The following is a 24381-nucleotide window of genomic DNA, read 5'->3' on the forward strand; positions in this document are numbered from 1 at the left end:
GGGTCTGCATGGTCCCACCTAGCTCCTCCTATGGGAGTCTCCATCCAGTGTTCTGTGTCTAGACGGGCAGCAGAACTTTTTCTTCTTCTTCATCTTTTTAATATTTATTTATCTGGCTATGCCATGCCTTTGTTGTGACATGCAGGATCTTCCATTTTAACTGTGGCATGGGAGACCTGTAGTTGGAACATGAGAACTCTTAAGTTGGGGCATGTGGGGTCTAGCTTCCTGATCAGGGATCAAGTCCCAGGCCCCCGGTATTGACAGCATGGAGTCTTAGCCACTGGACCACCAGGGAAGTCTCCAGCAGGCCTTTTTCTGCTTGATATTTGGAGGACGGACAGATGGGGTTTGCTGTGAGGTCTTGATGGCATGGACAGCCCACCTGGAGGGCCCACTAGTCCGCCTCTATTTCTGCCTGCTTGGTTTGGTGGGAGAAAGTGTGGGCGAGGTTGTTTGACCCAGCTTCCCTTGGAAAACCTCAACCCGAGATTGTGATGTTTGACCTCTTTTCTCAGAATGAGGTAACAGATTATGAAACAACTTCATCAGAAGCCCTCTGCAGGCATTCTCGGAGCATGCATCTTCACTCTAGTTCTACTCCGAGCTCCCAGCTCCCCATCTGCATTTAGCAGAGCCAGGGCTGAGGGGGTGGGAGTCCCGAGAGGTGAGCCCCCCCACCCCGGCCCAAGCAAAGCACACCAGGCACCTGGGCCATATTTTGTATGAACCTGCATTTCCATCTTTTTTTTTTTTTTTTTTTGCCACGGAACACATGTAATGTTTCCTCCTGGCATCACAGAGCCTGAGCCCCAGTGACAGATGACGGTTTCGTAGCCTGAGCTGCAAGCTTGACACTTGCTTCTTAATCTTGTCCTTTTCTTCCTAAGTCTCTCTTTTACTTTTCCCCGGGTGTTTCTGTACAGGTAAGTATCTTACTGTGACATGTTTCCTTAGCCTTTCACTTTCACGGGAAACACTGAGGGAAAAGAAAAAAACACAAAAAACCGAGGCTTGTCTCACATGTTAAATTAAAAAGAGAAGCTCGCATGGGGCCCTTGATCCCTGAAAGATTACTATGTGGGACTTGGAACCCAGAAAGCCATTTGAATCACCGTAGCTTCGCCGTAAGCATTTCTCCCAGTGCTGCATGACAGACGCGGTAGAGTCGTTCATTTGCTGGTGGATCGTTTGTAGAAGCACAGAACCGCGTGGTCTCTCTCTCTCTCACACACACACACACACACACACAGAGCTGCATGGTCTCTCTCTCTCTCTCTCTCTCTCTCTCACACACACACACACACACACACCACACACACACACACACACACCCCCCCCTCATACCGGGTTCCCAGCCCCCACCCAGGAAGCCTCCCTTTGATTAGCCGACTTGGTCTTGTATGATCTTTGTCCTCTGTTTATCTGTGTGAATTGTTTTTCCTCCATTGCTCTCTCCTAGAATCATCCAGAACCGGATCCTGATCGTCATCTTGGGCATCATCCTGGTTATCACCATCCTGACGGCGATCACTTTTTCTGTCAGAGGACACTGATGTATCTGCTCTTCCTTGATAAACAGCGACCACGGCTCGTTCTGAGTAATTAAGACAAAATGGTCACATGAATCATTTTCTTGCGCTGACAGGCTCTGAATGACCCTCCCTCTCTCTCTCGCCACTGTTCAGCTGAAGTGCAAAGACTGTAAAAATATTTTCTATTCCTGTTTGCATGTGGGTTGGTTTCCTTTTCTAGGTTTGTCTTCACCCAGATTTGTCCTTTATAGGGGAAGGCGAGTGTTTATTTGCCTTTTGGTAATTTCATCTACTGACCAGAATAGCCTGGGTGAGCTTCTTGCTTGCCCTGTGGACGTGGCAGGGGTCACGGTTGGGGAGAGGGCACAGATGAGTCAGTCACGGCGGCTTCTGATGGGCTGTGCTGTTTGTCACACACCTCTTGTCACCGATCAACCCTTCTGTGATGTCTGAGGATAAAAAATGCAGAGACCAGCAGGGCCAGAGCCACTGACTGGCCCTGCAAACCAGGCCTGTTCCTCCCCAGACATAATGAATATAGTCCACCTGCCTGAGTGTTTTCATTGTAAAGGTGGGTATTTAAAAGCAGTTGTGTGGGAAATTGACTTAGCACTTTCCCCGTTTTTCTATGCGTGCTTTTTTTTTTTTAAACCCAAGAATATTTTTTGCTGAGTCTGCCCGATATCCACTTTTCACAACTTTGATTACTGGCTGCAATAAAGATTCCCTTGCCTTCCAAAAATCCCATCCTCCCCAGAATCTGGTGGCAGAGAGTGCCCCAGCACAGTACTTCCCGGTGACCACCTCTCCCCTGACCTGTGTAGGCGTCTCTGTATCCTTTCCATCTTAATATTTGTACTGTCAAAAGGAGCCCTCATACATGCAGAGGGTCTGTCAAGGTTCTCTCCACATCCATTCCAGTATGTAAGAGAACATGAATATTTCAGGAAGAGCAGGAATATGATTCCGTCAGTGCGAAATTTCAGATGTGATTATCAATATGGTATAGGCCTATAGGCTGATCCGCTGGAAATAAACTTGATGGGAAAACATTCGCTAACCTCCTTTCAAAGAATCAGGGGTCGCAGTGTGTTACAATAGGACGGCTTGGGTTTTTCACTAACAAATGCGAGCACAGCCTTCCTGAATCCACAAGGTACTCAAACCTCTAACGTGCTTTGTGATTTTCTTTTGGTTTCTTCCTGTCCAAAGGAACCGGGAATTGCGTTCAAAATGAGTTCATTTATGATCAGGCTCCAAGTTGCCTGAGCTGAGGTCATTCTCCCCCTAGTCATAACGCGAAATGTGTTTTTCTTAAGACTTCATAGGCACTTCCAGGGTCCTTTCTATCTTTTGGATATAATTGGGAGCTCTGAATCCTTGAAAAGCAAACCTGTTCCCTTCATAAAAAATGCTAACCACCTGTGCCCATGGGCTGAGATCACCTGGATGCAGTACTTGATTTTTTTTATTCTTCTCCCAACTCAGAAGCAAACCATTATGGTTTAGAGAGGAAACAGACAATGGCAAAATCCACCCGAGAAATTGCACTTATTGAAACAGGCTAGGGCCTGCATGTGTTCAGATAAATCATTTAGTATTGTGTAAATAAAGCCGCAGCCTTTACTTCTCGAGGATGGTGTGGGATTTTGGCAGAGCGCAGTAGCCCAGCAAAAGAGGGAAGGCTGTACTAATTTTCCTATCAGCTTCAGGGCTCTATCCTAGCAAGAAAGAATCTTTTCTTCTGATAACGGAATGAGTGTGTGTGAAACACATCAAAGAAATGATGAAAAAGCAAGGCAACAAGTCATCTCCTTCTCATTTGGAAACTCTAATGGTGGGCAAGTATTCTACCAACCTTTCTGGTGGCTTCCCTCAAAACAGCTGGTCTTAGCTGAGGTGCATAATCGGTTACCCAGCCACAGCTCATGCCTATAGACTCTTCCTGAGGCCACCTGGCAAGCCAGACCGATCTGATCATCTAAACTTGCTGGCTTCTAAATATTTCACCTGAGGTTCATGTTGAAAGTAGACGTGGTGCAGGAAGAGGGTATGGCTCACTTCTCAATGGCAGCTTCTTTGGGTTTCTATCTCTTTATCAGCCCTTGCCGGAGACTTTGCCCCACTTCAACCTTAAGAGTGGGAAGAAGGTGAACAGATAACCCTTGGCCTAACAGCCCCATCCCGTCCACCTGGAGAACAACCTCCTAGGCCGGGATAGTGAGCACTTTGTAGGAAGCTGGTCCGAAGACCCCTGTATCCCCGACTGGCCCTCCCAGATGCTGCAGACAGACTCAAGTAGCCCCCGGGAAGGAACACTGTTCACCCTGCTTCCCTGGAGAAGGGGGAAAGCCCACCGATATAAAGCCATTCATAGAACTGTGAAAGGTCCTAGGAACTCAGTACGTCGACCTTGATTGATGAATATCTCTAAAGTCAGGAGCCTTTGTTAAAAAATTGTGTTCAGCAGAAAGGTTGGGGGTTGCTGGGGAGGAGGAAGAGGAAGGAGGAAGCCCTTGCCATATAAAATTCATGCAGACTAAACAGTTTCCCTGACAGAATAAATAAAGCGGATGCTGCCCTGCTCCAGAATCAAAAGCAATTTAATTAAAGTCTCTTAAGTTGTAAAGAGTTTTAAATGTTCCATGTTGAAGACGAATGCCGGCAAATGCAGCGGGCCTGACGTCAGCTGCCAGGCCTGGACTGGGAGGCCATTTGCTATTCTGTTTAAGGCAGGCTGGATTGTCTTATTTTGGAACCAGCTTGGTGGGGGGTTTGCTTTGCTACTGCTTCTGAGCCCTGAGCTTCAAAGGCTGAAATTAATGGTGAACAAAATTGTGCGGCTCTGGCCGTCCCATGCGGGGCAAGCCCATTGAGGGTTATCATTAAGTAAAGAAATAAAGAGGGGGAAAAAAGCCTGCCTGTTCCAAAAACCTCATCAGATAATGACCTCAGTGATTGGATTTTCATTACCAAACAGCATCCAGAGATTATCTACTCCATGGAAGAAGGGAGGGGGGAGGGAAAAAAAAAAAGAAAGAAAGGAAAGCAACTGTCTTTCTCTTCCTCTCTCTCTCCTTTTTTTTTTTTTTTTTTGCACATCTTTTCTTTAAAACTGTCAGATCATTTCAGTATTTCAAATCCGAGGAAAACAGCCTGCCTGCTGCTGTATTTGAAGTTGTAATGGTGTCAAAAAGTCACGACTGACTGACAGCCGTCAGTCCCAGAGGGGCTCATTAAATCATAAAAACTTGACAAGGAAATAATTGCGCATCGCCAGCAACTTGGCGCCTGTTTAGACGTTTTTATTTTCTTTCATTATTAGTCCCCACCATTACGTTCATTAACAAATTGCATTAAACAACTGTTAAGGGCTAATGATTTGTTTATCGCTTTTTTTTATTATTATTATTTAAACATTAGCTGTGTCATGTGGTACTCCAGCAGCCTCTTGCCATCATCCAACTGAATATTTTTCCACTCCGAGCTCCGGGTACTGTTGGAATATGAAATAGATTATTCATTACTCTCCTCTTTGCCACTGATTTGGTTTCATGTAGCGTCTTCCACAGAGAAAGATGAAAACTTGTCAAAAATAGGTTATATCTTATTCGAAGGGGCAACAATAGCAGCAGGTACAGGCACACTTTAATATTTAATTAAGGTGGATGTTAACCCCTTTAAATGACTTTAGCTGTAAGTTCTATTCAAATGCAGAAGAGAGAAATAATTGTTCTTAATTTGCAACCTGTTTGGCAGGCACTCTTCATGGACTTAGCTAGAAATTTAGAGCAGCATTTTTAAATAATGAGATTTCCCATCATAAGTATGTATAGCCATTTGTCTACGTAGATGAGAATTAACTACCAGCCATGATTTCCTCATCTCTTTGGTCTGAACTGCTAGCCTAGTGGAGCATCCAGTGCTCGGGAGTGGAGATGACTTTCCTGGGAGAACGGTGTATCCAGAGCCAAGGACTGTTGGTTGGTTGTGGCTGGGGCTGGTTTCCAAGGAACCTTTGAGTCCCCTGTCTCTGGTCCACTTGCCTCCCCCCTTTAGCTGAGTGTGTGGTTGGACGACTGTGGCCTGGAGTGAAAGTGAGTAGGGACCTCTCAAAGGAACGCTTGTGCGTCCAGCGGCTGGCGGGGAGGGTGTGACGGGGCGTGTCTGGGCCGTCTCTCTGTGGTGGTGAGCTCACTGCAAACAGTGCTTCCCTCATAGACAACAGAAGCAGGGCTTTCCTGGGACTGACCTTCCGCCTCTTTTTCTTTTCTGTGACTTGCTCTTGGTGACGTGTTCGGCTTTTCCACGGGTTATGAGATTGAGGGAAAACGTTCCAGTATCATTATCGTTTTCCTAAGTCAGAAGTCAGTGACATCTTCCAGGTTGTAACTGCTGGCTGCGTCTGGTCACCCCGTTTGATTGGATGAGTTCACATAACCGTGTGGCCGCTCTCAGAGGCCCGCTTCATTGGCCGAGCTGGGGTGTTCTGGTCCGTGTCAGGGAATGGAGAGTACTTTTCTCCCAGGCTCTTTCTACTCCCACCTACCCAGCCCCAGAGAGCCCAGGCCCCTTGGCCGACTTCTCTGTGGATGTGAAGGGGAGAGATGGTACACGTTCCTTGCCCGGCACCTCTCAACATCACCCGTGCAAGGACAGATGGCGCTCCGGGAGCCATGGCACAGGAGGGGCCAGCAGGTGTGAGCCAGGTGAGGCCTGGCCTCAAGCCTCATGGGTCACTGTGGGCTTGGAAATGGCAGCCACCCCAGGGTTTGGGGGATTTCAAGCCTCCATCTCAGTCCACTCTAAAAGTCCACACGTCAACTTGCCATCTGTGTTTGGAATGGACTCCATGTACCACAGCAAAACTTGCTCAGAGTTGTTTTTCCAGAAAGAAGGAAGGAAGGCTCTGTGGTGAGCTATCCCCAGTCCGAGGTTACTGCCTGAGAGGAGATGCTGGCCCAGACACTTGGCCTCACCCTACGCTCTGCCTCACGAACCTGAAACAAAAACCCAGGAAACTCTCTTGTTTATATGGCTTTTCTCTGCCTGCAGCACATCAGACTTAAACCGATGGTACCTGCGAGAGGCTACGTCAGGTGGCTCTTAGACACCCCTTTTTATTTTTTATTTTTTTTCCATTTATTTTTATTAGTTGGAGGCTAATTACTTTACAGTATTATAGTGGGTTTTGCCATACATTGACATGAATCAGCCATGGATTTACATGTGTTCCCCATCCTGAACCCCCCTCCCACCTCACTCCCCATCCCATCCCTCTGGGTCATCCCAGTGCACCAGCCGCGAGCACTTGTCTCATGCATCCAACCTGGACTGGCGATCTGTTTCACACTTGATAATATTCATGTTTCGATGCTGTTCTCTCAGATCATCCCACTCTCGCCTTCTCCCATAGAGTCCAAAAGTCTGTTCTATATATCTGTGTCTCTTTTTCTGTCTTGCATATAGGGTTATCATTACCATCTTTCTAAATTCCATATATATGCGTTCGTATACTATATTGGTGTTTATCTTTCTGGCTTACTTCACTCTATATAATGGGCTCCAGTTTCATCCATCTCATTAGAACTGATTCAAATGAATTCTTTTTAACGGCTGAGTAATATTCCATGTTGTATATGTACCACAGTTTTCTTATCCATTCGTCTGCTGATGGGCATCTAGGTTGCTTCCATGTCCTGGCTATTATAAACAGTGCTGCGATGAACACTGGGGTACACGTAGACACCCCTTTTTAAAATGGGCCAGGTGACTGTGTACACAGAAGAAAGTTCTTCAAGCCACAGGCACTGAACCCAAAAAGGGAGACCTTGAAGGAGAACCAAGAGCAGCCAGGCACAGGCAGGATAGCCCAGGAGAACAGTGTGTGTGATTGGAGCCAAGGCTGGATACGGGGTCCTGAAATGGGTGATGAAGCCAAGGTCGGTGTCCCCTCCTGTAGTGGAGGAGAGAAGACATATTCTCAATATGAGTGCTGAAAGAGACTGCCCACGTCCATTAGGCTTTCAGGTCAGTAACGAGGTAAATGTCCCTGAACCAGCTTATCAGAGGCGAGCAGGACAAAACCAAGATGGTGGGGCAAACCAAGATGGTGGAGCAACCAAGATGGCAGGGCAGGAACAGGAGTATATGAGCTTGGGAGTGTATGAGAACATAAGGAACAGTGTGCAGGGTGAGGATGAAGACAGTTAGAGGGGCTCATCCCAGGAAGTAGCCAAGAAGGAGGGCCACAGGCTAGTAGGCCCCGTCTCCTGCCACCATCCTGGGCCCATCATCGCCCTCCTTCACACACAGCCAAAGGAGAGAAAAGGCAGGGTGCATATCGCCTGGAACCCTGACCCAAATCCCACGCCACCCCTGTTGCCCTTCCTCACGGGGCTCCCACCAAACCGTGGAAAAAGCACTTCCTCAGCCTGAACCACCTGCTACTCATGCTCCATAAACAACGAAGGCATCACAGAGAGAGGGGAAGCGCCAAGCAGCAGAGCCCGGCCTGTGAGTCTGTGAACCCGCGCACCCCTCCTCCCCTTCATCCAAACAAGGCCCTTTGGCGTGAATAATAGCTCAGCGGCCCGAAGCCTGTATTGATCGGCCGCGCTCGCTGCTCCGCGGAGAGCTGCCTGGACTTTTCCTGGGGGCAGGACGGGCACCGCTGAGCGCAGCCCGCCCCCGCCTCCCCCGGCCTCCCCCAGGTGTGCTCGGGAGGGGACAGGACCCGGGGGAGCCAAGGCCCTGCTCCAGCTCAGCGCCGCTTTGTTGCCGCAACTTTTTAGTTTTTAACTTATGTTGCCAGGGAAAGTACCTGAGTTGGAAAGAAGTGTTTTTTTTTTTTTTTTTTTTTTTGCATGACGAGGCCCCACGGAGTTGAGAACAAATACAACCTCGGGCTTCAACTTCTCTCCAGAAAGTTCTGCTCCTCAGAGGAGCCCTCTGCTGACACGCAGGCCTCCTGTATGCCCACCACAGGGCTTGACACGGTGGCAGGCTATATTGCATTCTTCTTAATTTTCCCCATCTTCCATCATCAGAAGGGAGGGCAGCTGAGACTGTGACCAGAATCCATCGCCTCCTTGGAGGACAGGAGCTGTTGTTGCCAAGTTCATTGGAGGAGCGTCAGCTGGAGGCTGGTAGAGGCGGGGACCAAAGCCTGCCAGCCCCGCTCCCCGAGGCCCCGACCACACCACCCCATCCCTTTGTTCACTTCTCTTCTGGACAAAGGGAGTGGCCAAGGCCTGGGCCCTCTGAAGGGTGTGCAGTCGTAAGGTCAGCCAGGGCCCCACCTGGTGAAAGCCTATGGGCTGGGAGACACCCGAAACCCCACCTTTGAAAACTCTACTCCTTTGGGTTCTGACCTTGGATCCTAGGACAATTTGTGATTTATGATCCCGTAGGCAGCGTCCTCAGCCACCGATCTCCCTGGGTGAGAGGTTGGACATGGTATGGGGGAGAAGCAACCCACCAATGGAGGGAGCAGTTTGCAGGGATGGGGGCCTGGGTTCCCTGGGACCAGCTCCCTGAAGGTTTCTCTTGGCATCAGCTTCCCTTTCTGGTAACAGATGGATTACTGGGGGCACAGCCTTGCCCCTAAAGTCTACACACTCCTGGCTGGGGCCCACAGCTGCTCAGACAGACATGGAGGTCCTGAGAATACATGGGCTCTGGCAGGCAGAGGTAACTGATCAAGGTCCCCCAAGCACCTCCCGCAGCACTGCCCTGGTGGAGAGGGAGGACACAACAGGGAAGCAGGTGGTGCCATCAGCACAGCTGACCTTGGGGTCCAGCAGACTGTGTTCTTCCAAGAGCTGCTCCAGCCTCCCGTCCGAGTCCTGCTGAGGGTGACGGGAGGCCCAGGCTGTTGTGATGTACAATTTGACATTTGGGGGAAGCACCCAAAAGGCTCACATACACCTTGAGAAGACCCTCCCCACACTGCCTCTCCCTGGGGTCTTGACACAGCGGGGCATGGTGACCCTCAGAGCCTCTTTCTGCATCATCTCCATCTCCTCTTCATCCATGCCCATCCCTCCCATGAAGTCACAGAGAGAGCACAGTTGGATGGCTTCATTTTCAGAGCTCCTTATTGTCCCCAGCAAGACTTCTAAATAATCAGCCTCTCTATATGAAACATAAGGGGTATAATCAGATTTGTTTATCTAGTCAATAAATATTCTTTGAGCATCTACTGTGTTCCAAGCCCCGAAGACACAAGTTCAAAAAGATGAATAAGAAAATAGGTAAAATAATTCCCCAGCCCTGGGGCTGGAGGTCAGAAAGCTGTTTTCAGGCCCAGTGAACTGACTTGCTCTCTGATCCCAGACAAGTGACTCTCAGGGCCTGGACATCACCTGGCGATGCCCTCGCCTCTGCCGCCTCCCACTGCTGACCCTGAGATTAAGGCACACGTCCATGAATCGCTTGGCAAAGTCCTTTCCAGACAGCAGCACTGTGTACCCGTTCCTCCTTGCAATTTCCATGCCTACCTTTGCACAATTGCCCTATCTGAGCCGGACTAAGACTGACACTTACCTGCCAGTGGCCAGGTCTGCATGAGCACTGGCCCCTTGTACATCAAGAGCTGCCCAGGAGAGGCCAGGAACAGGAATAGGGACCATTTAGACTAGGATTGACTTGGAGGATTTTTTCCCCCTGCTTATTAAATGACTTAGCAGGCAATCGGAAACCCAAAATATCATAAAAGGAAAAAAGTTGCCGAACGGCTAAGAGGTGCGCCACAGGAGTGGGGTCGGGCTGAACAGATGGAGCAGGAGACATTTTTTCAAAGGCTTCTTTCCCCTTCTTCTCCCCTCCCTGTCCCCCACACGGAAAGGGGAAAATAGAAGCAGAATCCAGATTTGGGCATGGGGGTGAGCTGTTCACCCTCCCTCACAAGCACCCCCAGACTCTGGAGACACTTTGATGTCTGGGCGCATGGCACTCGAGGCCAGGAGACGCCCGGGTATTCCAGTCTCTGGACCAGCCTCCCTGAGCTCCTTTGTGAGGGCAGATGAAACACACGGAGTCCAAGAGCAGGGTATTGAAATGAGCAAACGTGGATCAGCGTCCCTTGAACTCCGGGCTGGCCACCTTGAAACAGTTTGGGCGGCAAAAGCCAAGCAGATGAATGAGCTTGGATTCACAGAGCCCTCAACCTGTATGAGCTGTTGGGACCATTTAGCCCTGCCTGCTTGTTTTCAGATGGGGAAATGAGGCTCAGAGAGGGAGCGAGACTTGTTCAAGATCACCCAGCAAGTCGGTGGCACAGCTGGGGTGGACGCCAAGTCTTTGGCCTCCAGCCAGGCTTCTCTCTTCTGCACAAGGAACTTCAACTTCAAAGAGCACCACATTCTAGAGGCCACAGCCCAGCCACAGGGACACTGGCTTCCTTGATAGTGTTGACCTTCCCGCCACAGGGGCTGACAGTCCTCAGTTGACCTTTTAAAACCATCATGCACAGAAAAACTCAGTTCCATCCGTGTTGGCTGTGGTCACTTTTTCCCCTGAATGTCATATCTTCTGAGGAATCGGCAGGGGACACCCTGGTTCTCTTTCCTGGACAGGGAAGCCTGGTGTGCTACAGCCCATGGGCCTACAAAGAGTCAAACACAGCTTAGTGACTGAATAACAGTGAACACCGCTGGTTCGCTCCTCAGCTGAGCCACAAACATCACCTGAGGAAAGCGTTGATTTTCCTGCGATCTCTCCTCCCCCTTCCACCATCACTATACACCCCCCTCCACAAAAGAATTTTGTGAGAAACAAGTAATGATTAGAGCCCCACCCTGATGCTGAGCCCCCAGGGGAGGTCCAGACGCTGAGAGGATGCTGCTAGATCTGGGGGAGCCCCAGAGATGCTCCTGCTCCTGAAGTGTTGTCTGCAGTGTGTTCACAGCCAGGAGCAGCCTGGCAGCGCAACCACCCAGGGCTCCCGTGTTCTCCCCAAGCCTGGCATAGTCCGTGTGAGCTGGGCCTCTGGTGTTCCGAGCACTGGGCCCTGCTGTGCCTTTTGCAAGTCATACCCTGTTCCTGGCTTTGGCTCCTCATCCAGCAAACGGGAAAGCCGGGCTGGAGAGTCTCAGGAAGGCTGGTCTCTGCTGACTCTGGTCATCCATGGCAATGAAAAGTGAATGCTCCTGACAAAGCAAGGGTAGAGGGCCCAGGGTTAAGATGGCAGCCTTGACGTGTAGAACCTTCTAGAAGGCCAGGAGATGTGGCCTACTGACAGGTCTTGAATGCAGGGCTGGTGTCATGGGATCTGCACTCAGAGGGTCCCCAGGCTTGGGGTTTCAAGCTCTGTATCACTGTCTTGAGATTCTTAAGAATTTTGTCTTGGTAAAAGCTGTGATTTGTAAATGAAGTCTGATTGGACAGTGCACCAGGAAGTGGGGGTTTGCGCCTTGGCTTATGTGGTCTTGCGTCCCACCACCTGCCTGTTCCTGGGGTCTGGTTCTCAACTGCTCCGTCTTCTGTCCCCTGCAACCCTAGCTGCACTTGGCCATCCCCTCCCCACCTTCACTCAGCAACCACTGCCCACCTGCCCCCAACCTGGGCCCAGGCATGGAGGGGGTGGGGTCGGCATGCCACCCCCACGGTGGCTTGGGGTGGGACATGGTGGCTGCAGCCCCTGCCCTACTCTGGCAGAATTGGGGTGCATTCACGGGGTACTCTGCAGGGACAAGCTCTGATCCCCCTGTTCCCAGGATCCAGTGTATCCAGTGCATCCTAGGTGTTGCCCATCTGCTAAAGGTTGGGGCAGGGAGCCTGTACAAGAAGAGGCCTGACCCCACTTCCTGCCCGAGGCCTGGGGCAGCACATGACCTTTGGGGAGGAAAGGAACCTGACCTTCAGGTCAGGAACACCGGGGCAAGTACTGGTCCCCAGTCACCAGGCAGGACTCAGGCCCGTGAGGGATTCTCCCTAGGGAGAATCTCCATTGGCCCGCTCCATGCCTGGGGGAACCCTCTCCTCCTTCCTGCTTCCCTGAATCTGGTTTGTCTCTTCTGGCCAGTTCGAGGCACCCTCTTAAGAGCCATGAAATACAGTGTACAATTGGCAAATCTACACGTGTTAAATATGCTAACGTTTGCATTTAAAACTGGCACTGTACAATATAAAAGTGAATGGTACGATTTGTGCTGGTAATTTAAAATTTTGATTTAACGTATAAGATTAGAAATTTTTAAACACCATGAGAAGTTGAAAAAGAGAGAGAGACCAGGGAAGAAAGGAAACAGCATTTTTTCTTGCTTTTTGAACCAGGGCCTCCCCTTTTTTGCCTTGCTCTGGATCTCACCAATCACAGAGCCAGTCCCGCCTGGATGAGTCACTTTCCCTCTCAGGCACCCATTTTCCTATCAGGAAACCAGACCATTAGCAGTGTGTTTCCCCGCCCTTGCTCACGGGCACATTATGAATGTGCCCTTGGATCAAGTCCATGGAAGAGATTTAGAAACCTGTATGTAGTGCCAATCCCCAACCTGGGAGCCACAGCCAGCCCTTCATCCTGGAACAGGAGCTCAGCCCCACTCATGTGGGTTTCACCACCACTGACAAGTCAGGCCCCCCAGGTGTTGTCCTAGAACTGAAGGCCCAGTCTGGCCACCCACCACCTCCCATACGTACAGACTGGAAGTGTCAGTACCCAGAGAGCCTGAACCTGGAATCTAGGCAAGTTGTGAAGTGGAAAGACGGCAGTCGGCCCCACAGCTGAGCCTACAAGTGTGCAAAAACCACTGTTGATCTCTGCACTCATCCATTCTATTTTCTGTCAAGAGCCAGGATTTCAGAGCCTAGAATGAGGCTCAGCATCAGCACCAGGGAGGCTGGATACGAGCCAGGTTTGGGTTTCAGGATCATCTTCTTGAGAATGGTAACAATCTCGATTATGGTTACACTGCCAGGGTCGGGTGGGAGTGAGAAGAGATCTCCATTTCAGAATTGTTTCCAAGCCTACCATCTTGGGGTATGGGACGGGTGGTTCAAGTCCAGAGTTCAATCTAACTTGCCTGTGGGCAAAGTAGGGTTCAATCTGCCTAGAGGACTCACTATCCAAGGGTTGAGTGGGTCCAAAGTAGCAGCCTGTCATATCCTACAAAAGTCCTGTCCCTTTAAAATAATATGTATGGAGTGAAGGAATGAACCCATTTAGATCCACTTGCCTCAGTGGAGTCCAAAGGCTAAACTGCATACTCAATAGCATCATTTTAGGAGACAGCAAAAATTAGATGACTCTCCTTTGACTTCTTTTACAGCTTTACTGCTATAGGGGAATGTCTCTCTATCATTTTAAAGTTTTGGATTTTGAAAGTTTGTCTTATTTTACTCATTATCACATTTTGAGTGATGTCTTCTGGCTCCAGCTCAACTTCCTCCAGATAATTCATTAGGCCTGTGAGCTGCTCGAGAGTGGGATTAGAACCCGTGTAGTACATGGTCGCTTTAAACTGAGATCTGCTAATTAATCGCTCTTCTCTGTGTAACTGAGCAGTAGTGCTCCTTCCCTAAGGAATTGCAATTTCATGGTTCCTAATGATGCTGTGATTACATTATCTAGATCACTTAGACAGTGGGTGTCAGGAGCGATGCTCGAAGCCCGTCTGGAGGCTGGGGAGAAATCACTCCTAAAACCAAGGAGATGAGGAAAAGGAGTTAACATGTCTGTTGCTGATTTTCATTAATGCGTCGCTGTTTCTTTCATCTCATGCAGGCATTAGTTTCAAGTTCCAATATCCTCCAGTTCCACCTAACCTCACATTGTTTCTAATATTCACAGGGTTATTTTTTTTAATCTATTTATTTGCTGTATTCCACAAAATAATTTATTTCTAGCATTTATTTTCATTAGATTTCTTGGAAATGTGCTTCTGCATATCATTAGTACAAGTAATATATTTTGATTGTTGTTTCCTGAACTAACTTGTACTATTTGATGAGTTAAATAAAACGCTTGATTCCAAAATCTGTTATTCCCATCTTTTGCATTTAGCTTATTTATCTTGCCTCCCATTCCCTTTCTGACTGAAGGGATGTTATAAATCTTCAGTCAGTTTCTTGTTACAATTTCTGGGCTGTGAATATAGACAGTGTCTTTTTTTTTTTTTTTTTAATGATGAAACTTGGATCACGTTCAAGGTTGCTTTTGAACACAGGTTTTCTTCTTCCTTAATTGCCCTAAGACATGGTTTTGAAGAGATGGCATCACAAACCTGATGTGAGTTCTGGTTCCCTCATTGGTGCATTGGAATGATCTATTGAGCCTGTTTCCTTGACTGTAAAGTAGGGAAAAGATCAGCCACCCCAAGGACCGACATGAAGATTCAACTAGGTAACCCATGGAACACACCACCAGGCATATGCTAAACCATCACCACCCCATTCGTCTTGATTAAATAAGCTGATCTGTGACATCTTGGTAGAAACATATGATTGGGATTGGGGGACTTTTGGATGTCTTGCTTTATTTCTTATAAAGATCCTTCATGATTATGGCTTTAAAATACTTCAGAAATGCCTTAGATTAAAAAAAAAAAAGATTCATTTTTTAAATTCATTAAAAGATATTCAAAATTTTAAGAAACGTTTTAAAATATATTTCAACACGAAATGTCAGGCATGGCACCAGAGATTGGAAAACAGCATCCAACCACAGAACAGAGTTTCTGCCTTGCCCAGAGCTCATAGGCTGGTGAGGGAGACCCACCAGATAGTTTCCTGGCAATTACCTGCCATAGGAATTTAGTCACAGAGAAACCTTGGAGAGGTGTGGCAATCTTGGTTGGGCTGATTTGAGCCTATTCAAATGCCAAGGATATAGCATTCAGAAGGAAATCTGAAGACATGTTTGAAACACTGGGGGAAAAAAATGTTTGTTGATACGAACTGAGTGAAAGACAGCTTCTATCATTCCAGGTGACCTGCTCAGCCAAAATTTCCCCAGCTGGAAGTTCCCCATTAAATGATCATATTTTTCCTATCCGAGAGCAGAGGCACTGTGAATTGTGTGGGCAGGAAGACACATGGATCCACCCTCCCCCCAGGACGGGAGGCAGTGCCAACAAGGGGCACCGAGCCACTGGTCACACCCCTCCCAGAGCAGCAGGTGCGTCTAAGTGTTGGTTGCATGGACCGCCTGCCTCGGAGGAGTCTCCTTCCCCCCTCATCTAATCTGGTCACCAAGACGCTCCCCCCGTCTTCCGAGGAAGCCGAGCAGCTTCACAAGACTTGCCTCGTTTGGATGCACAGCACAATGAATTTGTACCCACCGAGCCTCCAGCGCTGATATTTCAAAACCTACAGTACACTAAACGTGAAACTTTTGTTCAAATTTCAAGGATTTTGATAGCCCAAGTGAATAGACACTGCCTATTGATTTTTCCCTTACAATGACTCTTGGATAACCTATTTTCTCATTTATTTTTAAAGACAGCTCATGAGATTTCATAGCAATTCTGCCCAACCTCCTAATATCAAAATCCCTCCTTGACCCTGAAAATTGTAATTCTGCTATAGATCACAGCTGCTGAATATTACCTTTTACTAAGCTGGTTAAATAAAATATGTCCAAATCACTAGATCCCACAAGCCATGGCCTGCAATTGTAATGATCCAGGGGTTGAGGTTCTCACCACCGCGTGCCCGCCAGCCCCGAGCTCTGCCGGCCCGGCTGACACCAAAGTGTGGGAATCGAGCACATCGGCTCAGGCTTGGAATTTAAGGAGGAGAAGAGGGAAAGCGTAGCTCAGCTAGTCTTCAATGATTTTCTTGTAAAACTTTTACAAGGGAGACTTAGGCTGTTTGATGTGTTCTAGACAATCAGATGCCCTTAGAATCTGCCGCAGAGTGGCTGGGTTTCCCCCCGAGTGGAGGAGGGGATGTATTTGATGTAGGGCAAGTTCAAAACCCCCAAAGCCTTCCACGCTGGTAGGTCAGATTTCACTCGTGAGGTGGGGAAATACAACACGTGAAACGTGAAAAGGACCACCAACCCAGGAAGTCTCGTTCTGCTGCCAGCCAGCCTGGACTCTTGCTTTGACTGAAGAGGGGCCACGGGGAATTTAGACCAAGGGGGCTTGTACCCCACCGGAACCCCCTCAGCCTCTGTGCCTTCAGGCTCTCACCGCACTGCATCCCCTTTAGCCAGAGGGCCCCATGACTCTCCCGGCCCCCACATGGCCCAACTTACTTTTCCTCTTTCTCAAAAGAATGAAGGACGGCACCGACCCAAGTCGGTTCCAGGGGAACTGTGAATATTTCAAAGCCAACGCTTAGATCAAAAGTCATAACCTCTGGCTTTCAGGCTGTCCTCTTGCCTTACCTGGTCAGCCCCCACATCCAGTATGGTAATGTTTCCCTGAGAGCCTCACTCTTTACAGGGGAACGGAGTCTGAATGGCTCTGACTCAGCAGAAATATGGCATTTCCCAGCAGTGGCCGCTGGAGCCCATTGGAAATGCAGAACACAACTGGCTCTTCCCAGGGCCTGTGGAGCTGTAGCTGCCTCTCCCCCTGCCCGGGCCCTCCTACAACAGCTGGACCCACTGCCTCGCCTGCAGGGCTGGCAGCCCGTCTTTGGCAGGTGACTGGTCCCATGGAACAGGTGTGGGGAATTTGCTGACATCAGCGCCAGGTGAGTCAGAGTGAACAGGAAACTGTCCACAAAAGAGAAATTAATAAATAGCAGCAAGTCCCCTCCCTCCAGCCCTCAATCAGGATCTGTCGGGGGTCAAAAGAGCTAACACAAGTTAGTGTCTTTCAACACAGCATATGCCAGGTATGACAAGCACGTGGCAGGATCATCTCCGGTCCCCCACCCCACCTCCCCATCCCTAAGTTCCCAGCCCACACTGCTAATTGATCCTGGCTGTCTTTCATCCTCAGAATCTTCTTGAACCCAGCACTCCCTGCAGCCTCTCCTCATCAGTGACGGTGAACTTGGGGAAAGCAATCTATTTGCCTCCAGTCCACCACATTCCCACGCCCACATCATGTGCATGCCACTCCTCTACCTGGGGGGTTCCCACACCCCTTCCCCTGGCCACCTGCATCTACTCCTGCAGGGACCCACTCAAATCCCTTTTTCCTCCAAGAGTTTTGCCAACCACCATCATCCTGCCTGCCTGCCCGGCCACTAGACTCAGGCAGAGGAGTGAGTAAGAGGCTGGGAGCGTGGAGACCTCTGAGTTCTGGCCGTGGCTTTGTTCTAAAATAACTAAATAACTCTGGACATATCAGTTTCCTTCTTTATCCCTCTATTTCCCCATCTATAGATTAGTTATTAAGACTCTAGGATCTGAAGGTGGCTCACAGCTCCTCCATCCTGTGACGCAGAATTCCTTGGCAATCATCTCACTCTTTGAACCATTTCGTACAGCCCTTTGTTACTCTCTTTCTCCACCTATGTGAGTTCCTGGAGAGCTGGAATTGCAACCCCCCACCCCACCCCCCGCCCCCGCCCCTAGCCCCACACCTTCGACAGCAAGGAGATCAAACTAGTCAATCCTAAAGGAAATCAACCCTGAATATTCATTGGAAGAACTGATGCTGAAACTGAAGCTCCAATACTTTGGCCTCCTGATGCAAAGAGCTGACTCACTGGAAAAGACCCTGATGTTGGAAAAGATTGAAGGCAGGAGGAGAAGGGGAGAACAGAGGACAAGATGGTTGAATAGCGTCATAGATTTAATGGACTTGAGTTTGAGCAAGCTCTGGGAGATGGTGAAGGACAGGGAAGCCCGGTGTGCTGCAGTCCATGGGGTAGAAAAGAGTCAGACACAACTTAGCAAGTGAACAACAATGCCCCACCCCCACCTGTGTTTATCCTTGGAGAATCAAAGTGCTGGGAGGAAAATACTCAGTACCTATTGCTGCATGTTCAATTCCTATGATGCTGATCATCTCCCATGGAAGAAGAGTCCCTAGAAAGTTGCAGTGACACCAAGTCAAACCTTGTTCCAAGGGGATTGGCTCCATCTTCTACCCTCCCAGGAGTTTTGGAAACACTGTTGGGAGCTCAGGACAGTGAGCTGATGAGAGGTGAGGGAGACAGAGGCGGTTCCATTCAGTAGAGTGGTTGAGGCTCAGACACGGGAGTCAGGCTGTTGCTCATCCACTAGCTGTGTGAACTTAAGCAAGTGAATCAACCTCCCCGCACCCTGCAAGTCAGGCATGGCCAGATGACCTTCAGATTGAATGAGAGGACCCTGGGGTGCACTAGGCTCTGGACCCAGGCTGTAGTAAGCGCTCGGTGAAGGGAAGCAGTCATCGCGACTTTAGGATTGGCTCCACCCCGCCCACCAGGCCACTGGGCTTTTCAGGAGGCTGTTACCCATCCAGGCTTGTTATCTCAGTTCAAGTGAACTGACTGGGAATGCGAATGGGACTGAGCAACTCTTGGCCTAAAGGAGGAATTTAGAGCCTCAAAAGCAGTAAGGAGAGTAGGCCAGACAGTGAGGTCCAAATTCTGACGTCAGATGGAATACGTCCCAAAACGGAAGTCAAGACATCACCCCGCCTGCAGGCCATCTTGTAATTGGCTCCACGCAAGGAACACCACCCCCCCCCCCAGCCCCCGCCGCCCCATGGCAGAGGCAGTGCTGGGTGCAGAAGAGCCCTTGGCCCAGTGGGCCATGCCCTCTCCTCCCAGGAGAACGCAAGCTTCGGGGCAATAAATTTTAGCTCTTGTTACCACCTCTCCATTCTCTCCCATCACTGCCTCTTGATCTTCCCCTCTCTGCTGACAACCAGATATGGTTGGCATTCAGTTGGGGATTTAAAACCAGGAGCGCATCGCCCTCCCTTTAGGCTGGAAGCTTGCTCCCTGGCTCTCGGAAGCCTCTCGAAGCTGGGCGCTTGATGAGTGCCAGGAGACCGGCTCCTGAAACCGGAAGGGGCCTGCATTGTTGGACCAAAATAGTAAACGTGCAACATGAGTCCCTTGAGGGGCCCTCAGCAGGCTGGTGGCTTCCGGTGGGTGCTCGTCACAGGCCAGCCCCTGGACGCAAACTGCAGTGGCCCTGGCTGCCACTGGAGAGCGCCCTGCTGTGTGCACCCCTGCTCTGCCCTTAGCTAGCTTAGTTCATCCAACTGCAAGTGGACTCGAGCTATCCTTTAGCAAAAAAATTAAAATTCATATTTGAGTCAAATAAACCAAGCTTCTGCAGATCACCCATGGGCTTCCGAAATGATTTCAATCTTCCCAGTTAGAGTTTGCCACCCCTGAATCTCCCACAACCCCAAATCTAAAAGCACCCCTTCCCCATGGATGACAGCCACGTGGATGTCTCCCACTCATGAAGTCAGAAGACAGAGATCTAGGACGTCAACTGTCTTCCTGTGCGATGCCCAATTGTTGTCAGCTTCCAAAATGTTTTCATCTCTAGAAGAAATGATGCACAAAAAAGCAGTTCTGAAAGAGGCCCATTAGACACAGTTCTTGGGTCAGGGCAGGTGACCTATTTGGGGGGCCTTGGAGGTGGTGTACCGGGGGGTTTAAGCCAGATTTTTTCCTCTGCAGTTCCCACCCCATGAAGCTGTTCTGCCAGCCCCTTGGAGGGCCCATATGCTCCAAAGTAGTAGCAAGTGTCCCATTACTGTAAACGGCCTTTTATTTTTAAACTAATGCTATATTTGGAAAGCAGTAATCCTGGGGAAATGATACTGGGACTAATGGGGAACATATTACCTTTCATGTGTTTTTTTCATGTTTAAGGTTTCTTTGCTATTATCTGAGTAGCAAGGCTCTGCATACACTCTTGGGCAAAAAATCAAAATAAGCCTTAAAGCAATAATATTTTAATAAGCATCAAATGTCTTCAATGAGATAAAAGTATTATATAGTGTTTTGATATTGGGCTTTAGTTAAAACCTCATTTAAAAAAAAAAAAGAAGAAAATTCCTCAGATGTACTAGGGTGGGAGAACAGTGATATATTTTGAAATTCAGGTGGAGGAAAAGTTTCAATCCTGGTCAATTATGCTAATTAAATGCCACAAACGATGGAAATTGCCAGCAAATGGATGTTATTGTTTGTTGCTATCACTGTTTCCCATTGATCAAAAACAGCAGCTAATGACAGTTGAGCCTCTAAAAACTGAGCTCCGGTATGAATACACATTGATGCCTTCATGCCAGTCACAGCCCTTGGGCGGCAGGACTAAGCTCCCGTCCAGCGCACATCCGCCCCTGCCTTCTTCTTGGGTGAAGTTTCCAGCAGCCAAGGCGGCTGGCCACCTCCCTGAAACTCAGATTAGCTTGGTCACTGAGTGCCTGTTTCTGTTCCCAGACCCAACTAGGAAGTATTCAGAGGCCCAAGTTATGAAATGAAACCCAATCTTTTGATTTCTTTAACCCATGCCCAGGGACCGAGCTAGAACCATGAGCTCTTTAGAAGTGAAAGGAGGATGCTCATAGATCCTCCACTTGGTTTTATAAAATGAGGAAACTGAGGCTCAGAGAGAGGAAGTGACCTACCCAAAGGCACACAGCAAACTAATGGCAGAGCCAAGAATAGAACAATGTCCTGATTTCCGGTCCCGTGCCCCACGTGCTCGCCTCTCGGATATCATAATACAGAACTTTAGCTTTCCTGTCCTCCACCCTCGCTGCAAGTTCCTCCCCCAACCCCACCCCACCCCCAGCTTTCTGTAGTTTCATGTCAAAGCTTGGTTGGGTGACATCAATGCAAACCAACAAGAGTTCAAGTTTGGAATCAGGCCATGTGTAGCATGACTTGAATGTCTCTTCCCATGGCTGACCTAACATGGGAGTCAACTTTCAGTTACAAGATAGAATGTACTTAACTTTGGATGGGTGGGACATCAAAGCCAGGGTGGGGTGATCAGTGATTTCAGGCTGATCCAGGGATGCCACCATCCTCTCCTAACGCCGAGTTAGAGTAGACACCGTACTCTGAGCTGTGACTATTGACCATGCCTACCTCCAAGTGAACAGTCTCAGAAGAAGTTTGCTGCAGGAGATGGGATGGAAGGAGATCAAGAACTGGTGGGAGAGGGTAGAAGGTTTCAGACAGGAGTGGTTAAGGACGTCACAAGACACTCTCTCATTTCCCATCTTACTGAGGTGGGTCCCGAAGGTCACAACTCCCGTAGTCTCCCTGATTTCCAGGTACTGGGTGGGGGTAAGACCCTGCCATCCCTTTGTAACCCAGAGTCACTGGTCATCATACAGCGAGCACACCCCAGGCCTCAGGAACCCTGGGCTCAGCTCCCAGCTCTGCCCCAGCCATGTGCCCTTGAGCAAGTTGCTTTCCCTCCTGGGAAAGCAGATCAGTTTGCTGATCTGCAAAACGGGAGGGCTTGGCCTGGAAGGCTGTAAGGAGAACGGCCCCTCAGGAGCAATTACTGTCCTGGGGTCACAGGACACCCAGCTCTGGTGCAGCCATGTCCCTGGAGACATGTAGATAATTCCCAGCATAGATATTCCTCAAGTCATATATTTGGAGGCTTCGTGGGGACTTGGGTTTTGTCTTGGAAGCAGTTGAGTCAGACCCACCATCTGAATTTGACTTGCCTCAGGGTCATCACAAAAGGAAAGCACCTGGGGGTGGCTGGTGGGGAAGGACAGGGAGAGGCCGGGGATGGCAGCCGGGGGAGTGCTCGACCTGCTCCAGGGCCTGGGCCCACGGCTGGAGGCTGACCTCCTGTCACTCAGTCTCAGCCCTGCAGCTAAGCGACTCGGCCGTGGGCGCTGGGTGTTTCTCCCCCTGCCCAGAACCCTTCAGGTGTGTGCTCACGGGGCCTGGTCCAGCCATGCCCTGCACAAGGACAGACCCCAGAGGGCGGGAACCAGGCCTCCAAGGCCAGAATCTCCCTTTACCCGTGCATTCTGCCCCCTCATCCAGGGGCTCCCAAATGAGGCCCCAGGAGGGGAGCCAATCCCCAAGGAGGCCCCAGGACAGGCCTCGAGTCTTCCTGGGGTTGGAGCCAGAGCCAGGGGGCCTCAGAGAGCTGAGCCTGCTGCCCAGACAGGCTCAACAGACACCAGGACGTTGGGACCTGCAGGGAAGCACATTTTAGTGACTGAAAAATTCAAAAGTGCTTATAAATTGTATGAGGTCAGGTCATGTATGTTATGGAGATCAGGGCTGGGAATGACCTCATGGCATAGATTTTTTTCCCCCTCAACTAATCTGTATTTAGTGTGTCCACTGTTTTATTGAAACCACATAGAGACCCCGCCTCATAATCACATAGGAAAGTGGGCGGGCGGGAGGGGAAGGAACTCAGCAACTGCCGTTACCCCCACCAGGTGAGCTTCAAGGATGAGGATGAGGGGATGGGGTGCGGGCGGTGGGTCATCAGAGGGCACGTTGCTCCAGAGGCCATCGGATCTGAGTTAAACTCCGACTCGGCCCCTCACTAGCTGGGGGCTTCAGACGACCTCCTTGGCCTCCCTGAGCCTCACTTCATGACTGTGACGTGCGGGTGATGGTGAAGTTGACTTGGAGGGTTGTCACCAGTATTTGACACGATCCAGTAAATCACCCAGCCCGTCCATGGTGCCCGTGGCCCTCGCTTACTCTGGGCACCTGCTGTTGGGAGCACCCCGCTTTCTCCCCTGAGGGCTGCTTGCTGAGTCACTGCCCAGCTCACCCCAAAGAGAGGGGCCACGGGCAGCCCCTGGGGTCACAGCCTGAGGCTGGCGCTGTGAGTCACCCTCTCCCTCAGTCACGGGCCGCGGAGGAAGTTGGCATGCCGTCTCAGGAACATGAAGGGCAGCCGTGGAGAAAGGAGTCGAAGACCCACTCACTCCTTCCCTCATGAGGCGTTTACTGTGGGCTGGACACGGAGAACACAGCAGAACAGGGCAGGTCAGAGCCCTGTCCTCACGGAGCTCTCGGTCTGGTAGGGGAGGCAGGCCATCGACAAACCACGGGAAGCCCGAATCGTGTGGCTGTGAGCAATGCCATGGAGGGAAGGAGCGGGTGGCGGTCCTAGCTGGTGGGGGCAGCCGCTTAGGCGAGAGGAGGTGATACCTGAGCGTGCCCTGAAGATGCTGAGGACCAGGAAAGGCATTGGGGCAGGGGAGGGCCAGAGGAAAGGCCCTGCTGAGAGGAAGCAAAGTCTCAGGAGGCTTGGCGGGGAGGTGCCCTGGGGCCTGGAACAAGCTGGAGGAGGCCAGGGGAGCCGCTGAGGCCCCACATGTGGGCGGGGCTGAGTCTCCAGGCCTGTGGGTCTCAGATGGAGGCTGGATCTCATTCTAAAGAAAGGGGAAGCAACACTGGGGAGGAGGGGGTTAAGCTCGGTCTTTAAGGACCCTGGCTGGTGTGTGGGCTGGATTAAAAAGGGGGACTAACATGGAAACATGGAGATCAAACCAGTCCATCCTAAAGGAAATCAACCCTGAATATTCACTGCAAGGACTGATGCTGAAGCTGAAGCTCCAATACATGGGTCCCCTGATGTGAAGACCCGACCCATTAGGAAATTTCCCTGATGCTGGGCAAGATTGAGAGCAGGAGATGGGGGCGACAGAGGATGAGATGGTTGGATGGCATCATTGACTCAATGAACATGAGTCTGAACAAACTCCAGGAGATGGTGAAGGACGGGGAAGCCTGATGTGCTGTAGTCCGTGGGGTCGCAAAGAGTCAGACACAGCTGAGCGACTGAACGACAGCAACAAACATGGAATCAGGGATCAAGCAGGCCTGGCCTCACATACACATCCCAGCTGAGGGAGTTCGGCCACGTTACTTGACTTCTTTGGGCCTCAGTTTCCTCATCTGTAAGATAGGCTGCTGTAGAGATTAAGTGCTGAGAGACTGTAAGAACAAATGGCCAATAGCCGGACCAACAGACAAGCAGAACTTT

The 24381-nt window shown here is 50.0% G+C and overlaps 1 protein-coding gene across 5 annotated transcripts in view; it reads left to right on the top strand.

Annotated features, from left to right (window-relative positions):
• Positions 1–4913, top strand: part of VTI1A (vesicle transport through interaction with t-SNAREs 1A) — a 365873-nt gene extending 360960 nt beyond the window's left edge. For all 5 annotated transcript variants that reach the window (XM_065923338.1, XM_065923341.1, XM_065923335.1 and 2 more), the window contains one exon: positions 1463–4913. Coding sequence is in view for 3 of the 5 variants with exons in the window: in XM_065923341.1 (XP_065779413.1) it covers positions 1463–1556 (94 nt within the window). In the remaining 2 variants the exon portion in view is untranslated. The remainder of the gene's footprint in view (positions 1–1462) is intronic.
• The last annotated feature ends 19468 nt before the right edge of the window (positions 4914–24381 follow it).

This window comes from Muntiacus reevesi, chromosome 2, assembly GCF_963930625.1.
Source record: "Muntiacus reevesi chromosome 2, mMunRee1.1, whole genome shotgun sequence".
NCBI classification, from domain to species: Eukaryota; Metazoa; Chordata; class Mammalia; order Artiodactyla; family Cervidae; genus Muntiacus; species Muntiacus reevesi.